Consider the following 12,108-nt stretch of genomic DNA (forward strand, 5'->3'; position numbering starts at 1 on the left):
TTTTATTTCGTTATAGAATACAGTCTCAGAGCAGCTTGAGAAGTGTTACTCCAGAGATCAGATTTACTTCTATGTGGGAGACATACTCATTGCTCTTAACCCTTTTCAGAGTCTGGGTCTTTATTCCACAGAGGTATGTGGTGTGGCTTGTACACATTTTCTTACTTTGTACACAAATTTGTACTCTTCAGGTATTTAATTTAATTTAATCTAATCCTTTGAATGAACAGTTAAATAATTATTGTTAAAACATAGAGATAGGAAAAATCAGAAGATGAATCGATCTGGATGCAGTTTGTGGTCTTTGTGTGAGATATGTTAATTACTTCTTGTCATTGGTAATTGGTAACTGGTCCACATAACATATCATATCAATAAACAGATGCCTAAAAAGTATAGACTTAATGTCTACCTCTGAACCAAGTATAGGAGAGCAAAAGTAAAATACATTGTATATGTAGGTACTATATACTTAATGGTTGTAAAACTCATCGTTATGAGTTTAAAAATTCCTTCTGGTTAATTTTTTAATATCAGACAATATATTTTATGAATATAAGCACATATTTATCCATTATTCACCCCTAATGTTTAAATATAGAATAGTGTTCTGGAGTTAAGCTAGGCTGTTTTTCATTTGCAATTAGATACATACTCTTCTAGCTATTTGTGTACTGTAGAATATTATGTTGTATTATAGTATTATATTACTCTAGAATAATACTGTGTTTAATATAATTTTTTTGTGTGAAAAGTATGTAATTGTCTCAGCCTCTGCCACTTTAAGATTTACAAGAATAATGGCATATTTATGAACCTTGACCAAGTTTTAGAAGACCTGGGCTTTAGCACAAATTCTGCTATCAGTTAACTGTGTGATCTTGGGCAAAGCAAATGAGAAAGTGTATGTTAAATGATATGAAAGGAAAAAAGTAGTGATCGTATGTCATGCATTATTATATCCAAGGAATAGTCAACAAAATGATACCTGATTGTCTTTATACAGTATCTGCTTATTTAAGGAAATCATAGTATTTTGAAACTTTAAGTTCTGCTTTGGAAGTGGTGTGTGCTTCCCAAAGAGTCTTCTTTTAAATACCACTGCCAAAGGGATGTCATATTACGTCATATCATTCTTCCCTGTTGTTTTATGTCCAACTTTTATTTTACATAATTGTCCATGATTTGTGCATGTATATGTGTATGTAATATAGATGTAATGTTTTGGTGGTATGAAGCTGTATTTTGATTCACTTTTTGCTTTAAAAATTAGCACTCTATCTGTAAATAAATAGGGTTTAAACAAAAACAAAAGCCCTACAACACATGTTCTTTTTAACCTTTAGTATTCCAAACTGTATATTGGAGCAAAGAGAACTGCCAATCCTCCTCACATTTTTGCCATGGCTGACTTAGGATACCAGTCGATGATAACATATAATTCAGATCAGGTAAGGAGAGTCTCACATTTTTAGAAATTCTCCTCTTAGTTTCTCGTGTGTCAGCTGAATTTTGTGAGGATAAAGTCTTCTTACAGTTTCCTTTTCTCACTGTGCAGTGCATTGTTATTTCTGGGGAAAGTGGTGCTGGAAAGACTGAAAGTGCTCATCTCTTAGTTCAGCAGCTGACAGTGCTTGGAAAGGTATAATTTAATTTTTCTCTGTCCTAACAAATATTTGTTATACTTCAGAATTTAATTTAACTGATTAGGTTAATATTTACAAATTTCCACATTTAATAATGCACAGAAATTATAACACACTTGTTGTCCTTTGTGAGTTTAAAATATAACAGCATAAAGAGCATATGTTTTGTTTTAAGCAAATTCTAACTTTTCTCACTCTTAGTAGGCAAGGCTTTATAGAGGTGATTTTCTCTCTTTTTTGCCCTAACGTATTCACTGAATGCTTTCCTTACTTCCTCTTCCTTTGTTACCAGCAAGATAAAGGGGAGTCAATATACAAAAATTAATTATATTTATATATTATATACATACTAACAATGATCAGTTTAAACTTAAATGTATCACTTATATTAGCACCATGAAACATGAACTATTGAAATCTAGGTCTTACAAAACATGTGCAAGATTTGTATGCTGAAAAATAGAAAAAGTTGATAAAAGAAGTCAAAGAAGACCTGAATAATAGGAGAGATATGACATGTTCATGGATTAAAAGACTTAATATTATTAAGATGTCAATTCTCCACAGATTGATCTGTAGATTCAATGTAGTTTACAGTAAAAATCCCAGCAGGATTTTATTTTTTTTTTTAGAAACTGACAAACTGGATCAAAAATGTATGTGGAAAGGCAAAGGAACTATAATAATCAGTTTTGAAAAAGAACAAAATTGGAGGATTAATAAATACGACCTGATTTCAAGACTCACTATAAAAGCTGTGATAGTCAAGACAGTGTGTTATTAAAGAAAAGATGGTATACAGATCAATGGAATAGAATAAAGAATCTGGACATATATGATTTATTGATTTTCAGCAAAGGTGCAAGGTCAGTTAATGATAGTCTTTTAACAAATGGTGCTGGAATATGTGCATACAAAAGGATTGAACCTTACTCTAGACCACACATGCTGTAAAAAATTAACTTCAAATGGATCATAAACCTAAAGATTAAACCAAAAAATATAAAATTTCTAGAAGAAAATTATGTCAGTTAACTTTGTTCTTTGTCATTTTGGGTTAGGCAAAGAGCTGTTAGATGCAACATAAAAAGCATAATCCATAAAGGGAAAAGTTTGATTTCACCAAAATTAAGAACATTCTGTTCTCTGAATGATACTGTTAAGAAAATGAAAACACAAGCTACAGACTCAGAGAACTATTTGCAAGTCACATAGCTAATAAAAGACTTGTATCCAGAAGATATATTTTTAAAAACTCTTAAAATTCCATAATAAGAAATCAAATAACAATTTAAAAATGAACAAAAAAGTTGAGTAGCCATTTCAGCAAAGATAATATGTAAATGGCAAAAAAAGCAAATGAAAATATGATGTTCAACACCAGTAGTCATTAGGGAAATGCAAATTAAAACCACAGTGAGACACCATTACATAGCCATTAAAATGGCTAGATATTTTTTTTAAACCTGACAATGCTAAGTGCTGGCAAGAACATAGAGGAACTGAATGAAACTCTCGTGTATTGCTGATGAGAATGCAAAATGGTACAGCCACTTTGGCAAACAGCTCAGAAGTTTCTTAGAAAGTCTAACCATACTTATTATACAACCCAGCAGTCCTACTCCTAGGTATTTGTTCAAGTGAAATGAAAACCCATGTTCATACAAAAAAGCTACAGACAAATAATTTATAGCTGCTTTGTTCATAATCCCCAGGGATTGGAAACAACAGAACTAGGAAATGAATAAACAAACCATGGTACATCCATGCCATGGAATATTACTCAGCAATAAAAAATAATGAACACTGATACAAGCAATGAAGCTCACTGGATGAGATTTGGATAAATCTCAAATGCGTTAGGCTAAGTCAGAGAAGCAGATTAAGAAGACTACATGTATGGTTCACTTGCTGTGTCATTCTTGCAGATTTAAAACCCTAGGCACAAAAACAAATCAGGGATTTTTGGCAGCTGAGAGTGGAGGGAAGGGTTGCAAAGAGTAATGAGACAGTTTTGGGGGTGATGGGAGTGTTCTGTATGTGGACTATAGTGGGAAGTTTATGGTCACATATGTTTGTAAAAACTTTCAGAACTATATAAAGGATGAATCTCACCCTATGTAATTTTACCTTAATTTGAAAAAATGGGATGTTGAGGATAGAGACTTGGTTTGATTTTCTAAGTAGACTCCTTGAAATAAGATAAATCAAGAATAATGTGTTCTCATTAGGCCAATGGCTAAAAAAGAAAAATCATTGTGTACAACTTATCCCTGCAAAAATGTTTATAGTGATTTGCATAGTTAGAAGTAGCGTCATCTTAAAATTTTTGCTGTCACAGTGATTATAGGAATCTTGTGCTACAAAGCACTGTGGGTACAAGGCCAGACCCAACCACTGTATAAAAGGGTGCCTCATGGTGTCAAAACAGCTGCTTAATTGAGTCGAATTCATTGTGAAAATAATATGTGGAAAGAATTTCACGTTCCTGTTAAAAATCAATTGACTCATTATATGTTTTCCATCATGGGTGTGGGTATGGACTAGAAATATACTAGTAACCAGGCCTGTGACCCCTCAGAACTGGAAGAGCCAGTAGAGGCCAGGAAGGGGGGCCTGCCTCAGGGCTGTCATCTCAATCCCTTCCCCATCCACTTCCCTCTCCTTCTGGGATAAGCATCACTCTACAAGCTTTTAAGTTCACTGAAGTAAATGTCATTTTGGAGAGAGTTGGGATGGTATGACACAGCATACTCTCCTGGCATGGAAGAGTCGAACACCTGAATTAATTTACTCAGGGGCCTTCCGCAAGGGCCTTTGCTATTCTTTCTTGATTTGTGAAGTCAATAGAGGCTCTCATCAATAACGGATTAACTCGTATGAATGCTGTTTTGTGGATGTCAGCACATCTAATGTTTATTTAATATCTTTATCTTGTGCTAGATCTAAAAATGTGACTTGATATTAATTGGAGTGATATAAAAACAAAAGAATTCTACCCTTATCGGGACTGAGTGTGTCTTTTAGTTATCTCCTTGATAAAGATTTAGCAGATGCAAAAATGGTATGTTTGATGGATGGAATTTACCTTTGTAATACACAGTCTTCAAAACCTTACGTAGCAGGGCACTGCTACCTAATACAGGTGGTTGATGTTTTCTCACCTTTTTCATGAGTGCAAGGCCAGCCCCAAATAGCATTTAAAAAGAGTCAAGTTTATCCCAATTTTTGCTCCTCTCTTCTCTCGCCCCTTATTGCCTATTTTAGAGAATATCCAAAATCCTTATATGCCCCCCAAACCGCACTGTGAATGCCCCCTCGGCCCCCCAAATTCTAATGTAGCCTGTGCTGGAACACAGGTTAGGATTAGGAATACAGGTATTTCTGGAAAAATACCTGCCGCTCCTCTCCCTTACATAAACATTTCCGTACCTTTAACACAGCTGACTTCAGCAAGGTATTACACTGAAAATAATCCACGTGATCCATTGCTACTAAGATGTGAATGACTGATACCTCCTTAAACCTCCAAGAGGGGGGATGCCTTCTAAAAGAGGTTGGTTGTTAACCCAGATAAATTTCTGGTGGAATTTCAGGTAAAGTGGTAAAGAAAATAAAACCCAACATGATGCTTGTTTTGGGGAAGGAAAATGTGAGATGGTGTAGGACAAAAGAGAGGGCCAGCCATGTAGGCTCGCTGGCCTGGACCAGGGATCCACGTCTCCCTTCCACACACCCGAGCTGTTCTTGATTCTCACAATTATTCCCTCTCCTCTGCTTCTCAATTCACACGTTATCTTTACCCCTCTAGTTGCAGGTTTGACAGCTTCCATGGAAGCAAGGGAAGTTGGTCCACAGCTTTGGGGATCGTGTGGATGGGGACCCATAGAGGTAGAGGAGGAATAACGAAGTTTGAGACGTACCTCAGTATGCGTAGACTGCTTATAAATTGTGTTTGTAAATCAGGAACTTAACTGTATTTGAATAGAAAAAGTGTAAAGGATCTCTTCGCCCCTCTAAGAAAGGAAGTGAGTGAATGCACCAGCAGGAGGGGAAAAATATACTAGGTTGTAACTTCTGGCAACAAACCAAGAAGATGCACTTGTATGTTTACATCTACATAGAGTGCTTATCAAAGAAGAGACATTCCATTCTATACAAAATTAATTTTTTACATTTTTTTTTAATGTCTTGACATTTTCTCTAGGCTAATAACAAAACCCTGCAAGAGAAGATTTTACAAATGAATAATTTGGTGGAAGCCTTTGGCAATGCCTGCACTATTATAAATGACAATTCCAGCCGATTTGGAAAATACTTAGAAATGAAATTTACCCCTTCTGGGGCTGTCGTGGGAGCACAGATTTCTGAATACCTTCTGGAGAAATCCCGAGTTATCCACCAAGCTGTGTAAGTTCGTGTCACATATTTCCTATTTTCTGGGAAACGTAAGCAAAGATGATGCTTTTGTTTTAATAATAAAATGTCTTACTCATTTAACAAAATTTCAACAGAATTTTATTGATCATCTACTATGTGTGAGGCATTTACTATTGGAAGCAGAGATGCCTCAGCACTGTTTTACTCTCTCATATGTTACATCCAGTAAAGGAGTTAATAAATAGCCTAAAGTTTATGAAAACAGATAGAAAGCCTAAGCCCATCATAGAGGTACTAACAGGATAACTTAGAGTAATTTCTGAAGTAGGAAAGAATATACTTCTCTACACAAAACCAATATGAAATGTAATTAGAAATAACAGTCATTTTTTTTTCTTTTAAGTGCTGGTATATATAAATACATCTTTGTATTAATTCTGTGCTTCCCAATGTTTATACACAAGGGACCAAAAAACAAACAAAGAAAGGATTCAGGAAGGGGCTTTATTGTAGTGTTCTTTTTCTTGCCTGCTGATTTAAGCCACCAGCACCATATTCTGGAATGTTTAGGTTGAGTGAGTTCCTTTTAGGTTGAGTGAGTTCCTCAGTTTGTAGCTGAATGACAAAATTTTTCTCCTGTCCTCATGATTCCAAAACATCTTTGTTTGTTGTTCTTATGAAAAAACTAATCACAACATGGAATTTGTACCCTGGTCTTTATATTATTTTTTTTTAAGTTGTGGCAATTTAGAGTCTTCCATTTTTCTTATGTTGGTTTTATGCCAAACATGTCTACATTATTGTAGTTACGTGTTGTACGTTAAATTCTCAGGAACATAAGCTTCCTTTATGTACAAGTACATTAGTCTTTAATTATAAGTGCCTTCACATTTGCTATCATATGATAAATTGTGAATATAAGTTGCTTGGAGCCAACCTCTGAGCTCAGCCTTCAGTGTAGAAAATTATCCTTTGGTCTTCAGTTCCAAAAATGTCAGGCATGATTTTTAGGCAAATATGGCTTTGAATTGTGGCTCCCTGACATGTAGTCCACCTTGGGTAAGATATTTAAACCTTAAAGACCCTTATAGGATCTTGTTTCTGCAACCTACTGTGTGTTAGAACTTGAAATGCTTAACCTCTCTGCACCTCAGTTTTTCATTTTTAAAAAGGAGTTAGCAGTGGTACCTACCTATTAAGATCATGCCTGTAAAGTATTTAGTGCAATGAAGAGCGCATAGAAAGAACCCCATGAAGTTTAAGCCCTTATTAGCAGTAGTAGTGTTGATAGTTGTGTGAAGATTAGAAATAATATCTCACGCAGTACATGGGACACTGAAAATGTCAGCAAATGGCAGCTCCTGTTGTCAAGGTGTGCTGGGGCCCAGAACTTAGAGGGCATGTGTGTTAGTGCCTTTGCCACCCATACCTGGAGGAACCTCCAGGTCTTATGCAAGTGTGGAGACTTAACTGGTTCTCAGAACAATCTGTCCTGCTCTCGTAACTGCGTAAGACTGTCCTTCAGGTCTTTGGGGAATGTCCACCTGAGACGCTGAATTACTGGGATTTAGATGGGGCCACCGTGTCGCACAGTGTCAAGGGCACCATCGCAGCGGGTCGCCTGGAGTCGTGTGCTGCAGCGCCACCCACGTAGAGCACGATGTGAGCAGGACCCTCAGCAGCTACACAGTGAGGCTCTGGCTTTGTAACCATACAGATAATCTCGTTCATGCTTATTGAACTACTGCACCATATAGTCCAGGAAATAGCACCATTAGGATCATAGTTTAGGCTTACTTAAGCTTATTTTCAGCTGGCCTAAAGGATTATAGCTTTGCAACATTGTTTATGGGGGAAGAGTTTTCCAGTTTACAATCAGGTTGAAATATATCTCAGTTATAATTCAAGCACATCTGCCTTATAATTCTTCCATTTTTCCAGGTTTTTTTACATCTGTTTTTCAAATTTTACTTAATTTGAATTCCATTGTTAAATTCTAGAGAAGCTTTTTTAATGATCTTTAAAAATGAAAGTATTAGTGATGTAATAGAAGAATTCTTAGTAGGTTCTTTTTTTTTTTTTTTTTTCGGTACGCGGGGCTCTCACTGCTGTGGCCCCTCCCGTTGCGGAGCACAGGCTCCGGACGCGCAGGGGCTCAGCGGCCGTGACTCACGGGCCCAGCCACTCCGCGGCACGTGGGATCTTCCCGGACCGGGGCACGAACCCGTGTCCTCTGCATCGGCAGGCGGACTCTCAACCACTGCGCCACCAGGGAAGCCCAGTAGGTCCTTTTTAAAATGATAAATATAAATGTACCCTGTGATTCAGGAACTGGAAGGAAAGAACCATTTCAGAGGGCTTAACTGAGAGGACTGTTTACAGAGGGTAGAGGGCATTGAAGAGCCAAGAATAAATGGTGAGATACCCACAGATGAACAGCGCTGAGAAATCACTTGTACGCCTGGGTCTGAAGGGCAGCAGAAGGGCCCACACTGCAGAGCCTGGGAGAAGTAGGGCTGCGGAGGGCTGCTGCCTGTCAGGAGCTGCTGCCTAAAGGAACACAGTCGTCCCTTTGTATCTGCGAGGGGTTGGTTCCAGAGCCCGCTGCCGTATCCGCAGATGCCGAGTCCGCCCTCTGTGTCCGTAGGTTCCACGTCCAGAGATCCGGTTGGTTGAACCTGTGGATGTTGAGGGACAGCTGTACAGCTACTGGGAGAAAGAGAGCAAGTGAGGGGAGGAAAACCTCGAGCTCTTCTCCCTCCTTCCGGCCTCCTACCTGTGCTCCCTGTTGGCTGAACCCAGCTGGAAGCCAGAGAGCGAGGGAGCCCAGGAACTCCAGTCTGTAGAGGTTAGATTTGGGGGGTCACAGAGCAAGGCAAAGAAGAATGAAGAATGGATCTGAGGTGGCAGAGAAGAATCAGAGTAGACAATTTTTTAAAAGAACTTACCCTTTCTTTGAATGGAATAAATTATTTTCTTCTCTTTTTGCCTCTACTCATGTCATCCTACCCCCATCTCTGACCACATTTAGTTTTATACTGATGGTATTTCTCACGTTGCTGCTGTCGTGTAAGTTGTGACTTAAAGCCTTTCCTAAAAGTAGATGATTTTAAAGAGGACACATTTTAAAAGGAGGCTACTCACTTCCAAGAAGAAAAGGAGCATACAGAAGTCAATGCTGGAAAATGCTCATAAATATAAATGATTGCTGGTTCACTGCAGTTTTCTCCTGTTACTGCAGTTTAGTTCAGCAGGCATTGCTTGCGTGTCTTGCACGCGCCCAGCACTTTCCCGGACGCTGCAGGAGACATCGACCAAATGGCAGGTGTGTGCTCTCTGCTGTGGAGAAAGAGAAAATATTGTTTATGGACCAGTTACTCTGTGTCAGGCACTGTGCTGGGCATTTGACCTCCATAATCTCTCTTAATCCCTTCAGCAATATGACAGGGGTTATTGTCTGTTTTCTACAGGACGAAACAGACCAAGGAAACTATGATAAGTTGCCTCATGTCCAAAAGCTAGTAAGTGACTGACTCGGGGTTTGAAGCCATGTCTCTCTGTTTGACTGCACAGCCCACCGTTCATTCATTCATCCACCCATGCGGCTAATATTTACTGCGTACCTACTAAGTGCCAGGAGCTGGTCTAGGCCCAGGAGCTCTAGAGCCGTAAGACGGGACTCCCGTGTACAGCAGCGCGTGGTCTCCCGGGAGCCACGCGTGCTTTGATCCAGAACTTGCTGATCACCATCGCCGGTCGGTTTCTGGTCTCGCAGGAGAGTAGGCAGTGAGTTCATCTGCGGAGAGCAAGCAGGCAGGCGGCGAGGGGCGGGGGGATCGAGGAGACTGGCTATCCTGGAGGAGCGAGTCCTGGAGGAAGGAGGTGTCACGAACCAGGACACGCTGGAAGCGCTGCCTCGTGAGCACGTCATGGGGCCCTGTGAATGCAGGGCTGCGCGGCTGCCTTTGCACGCCTCACTGCAGGCCCCTTTGTCGGATATTCCACGGTTGCACACGCGGGGTGAGTTGCACCCTTGTGAGGACCTCGCCGTGGATTTGAGGTGTTAGAGGCCTTGGCTGCACAGTGATCCCCAGGGCCCAGGGCACGCGAGACAGACAGCCTGGAGGGCCTTCCTGCAAACGGCTGAGTGGGACCCTGAGGAAGCATTATAGGGCCAGAGCCAGAGAATACAGTGACCCTGGCGCTGCCCCCCGTTGCCGTCAAAAATCTGCTGATTGTGCAAAAATCTGCTTTTGGCTTTCCTCACACTTAACTCCTGATAGCCTACTGTTAAGCAGAAGCCTTACTGATATAACCCAGTTAACACTTATTTTGTATATTATATACTATATTCTTATAATAAGGTAGAGAAAATAAAATGTTATTAAGCAAATCATAAGGGAGAGAAAATACAGTGAAAGTACTGTACTGTCTCTCCTGATGTCGCAAGTTTATGTCATCTGTTTACAAGATGAATCATCCGTCAGTACCTACACCAGTATTGTCTTAGATGATCCAAAACACTGTAGGTGTTACACTAACACTAAATATCAAAAAGGAAAAGATACTGTGAAGAAGAAATTCATATTTACTTACAGGGACCACGATTCGTGCATTGATAAGGAAGAAGCAACAGTATGGTTGCCTTATGTCACCTGGTGTCATCGATACAGTTGCTTCACCGTAACCCAGCCGATACACTAATGAGTGAATCTTATAAAATTTTAGGGCATATTACAGCCATATTCATCATACAGTAATGGAAACATTGGTACATTTTTTAGAAAACTACTTTGTGTTGATAGGCTGATACGCAGTTTCTCCAATTACGAGAGAGAGGCATCCTGTACAGTAATGTAATTCTTTGAAAGCAGAGTGATAAAAGAGTAAGAATAATAGCACATTGTTAATTTTATATTAACGGTGACTCCCCTTATGCCTGTAAAGATAGGTTCTCCACTTTAAGTCTTGCACATGATATTCTACACACAATTTTAAAATATTTATTGAAAAAAATTGCATACTAATGGACCCACACAGTTCAAATCCCTGTTGTTCAAGGGTCAGCTGTACTATCTGGTGACTTGCTGAGCCCCTACATTTGTTCCCGGGCCATTCTGACCTGGGAACCTCTAATCACACGAGCATGTGTGGGATGTTGTGGAAGATTCTCTGCCTTGAAGGGTGTAGTTAAGGCAGAACATGAGATGGGTAATCTTTGGAGGAGTCTTCCTTTCCTGTTCCTTTAATTCTCTTAATTGTTTATCTACCAAAGATCAGTATATTTCCTATAGCATCTCCAAGTCTTCTCAAATTACAGTCCTCAGTAAATGTAAACTGATAATTAGAGAGAACACCACCAGTTATGCGTGTCTGCATATTTGAGTCACTCCTCTAACTGTGCACTGCATCGTTTAAGCGTTAGAGGTGTGACATAGAGCAATCAATGTGATTTCATTAGAACAAAGCAAACTAAATTATATGCTGTGCCCGTCTTCGAGGAATTTTATTATTTTGTGGTGAGAAAAGACAAGAACTAAGCTTTTTGTTTTGTTCTAACCTTACTTGTGTACAACGCTTGTGTTCATCGAAGTATTACTGGTGACTGCCACAAATAATGGCTGAGGGCGTAGAAGGTACGAACACAGCCAGCTCTAAAGGACGCCACCATCCTCACTTCAGCATCTGAGCCTGTGATGCCCTTTTTCCTGAAACGCTCGCCTGTCTCTGCTTCCATGACTGGACTCTTCTCTGAGTTTTTCTTCTCTCACTTAGATTTATCCATCCATTCCCAAAATGTATACTCATCAAAGATCTGTTCTTGGAACGTTTCTCTTTTCTCTATATATTCTCACACTTAGCAGTTTCTTCTGACATCATGGCTCAATGGATAGCTCTGTGTGATTGACAGCCAAAGATGTACCTCTTGCTGTCCACAAGGAAGAGTAGCCCCCGCTCACCGCAACTAGAGAAAGCCCGCGCACAGCAACGAAGAGCCTACGCAGCCAAAAATAAATAAAACTATTTTTTTTTTTTAAAAAAAGGGCTTCCCTGGTGACACAGTGGTTGAGAATCTGCCTGC

At 39.4% G+C, this 12,108-nt stretch overlaps 1 protein-coding gene across 2 annotated transcripts in view; it reads left to right on the forward strand.

The window, feature by feature from the left end:
- The window catches only part of MYO3A (myosin IIIA), a 177,708-nt gene that overhangs the window by 79,101 nt on the left and 86,499 nt on the right, over positions 1 to 12,108 (forward strand). For both annotated transcript variants that reach the window (XM_067030447.1, XM_067030446.1), the window contains exons 12-15: positions 17 to 133; positions 1,347 to 1,451; positions 1,559 to 1,642; positions 5,854 to 6,056. In XM_067030447.1, the coding sequence (XP_066886548.1) occupies positions 17 to 133; positions 1,347 to 1,451; positions 1,559 to 1,642; positions 5,854 to 6,056 (509 nt within the window). The remainder of the gene's footprint in view (positions 1 to 16; positions 134 to 1,346; positions 1,452 to 1,558; positions 1,643 to 5,853; positions 6,057 to 12,108) is intronic.

This window comes from Kogia breviceps, chromosome 3 (genome assembly GCF_026419965.1).
Source record: "Kogia breviceps isolate mKogBre1 chromosome 3, mKogBre1 haplotype 1, whole genome shotgun sequence".
NCBI classification, from domain to species: Eukaryota; Metazoa; Chordata; class Mammalia; order Artiodactyla; family Physeteridae; genus Kogia; species Kogia breviceps.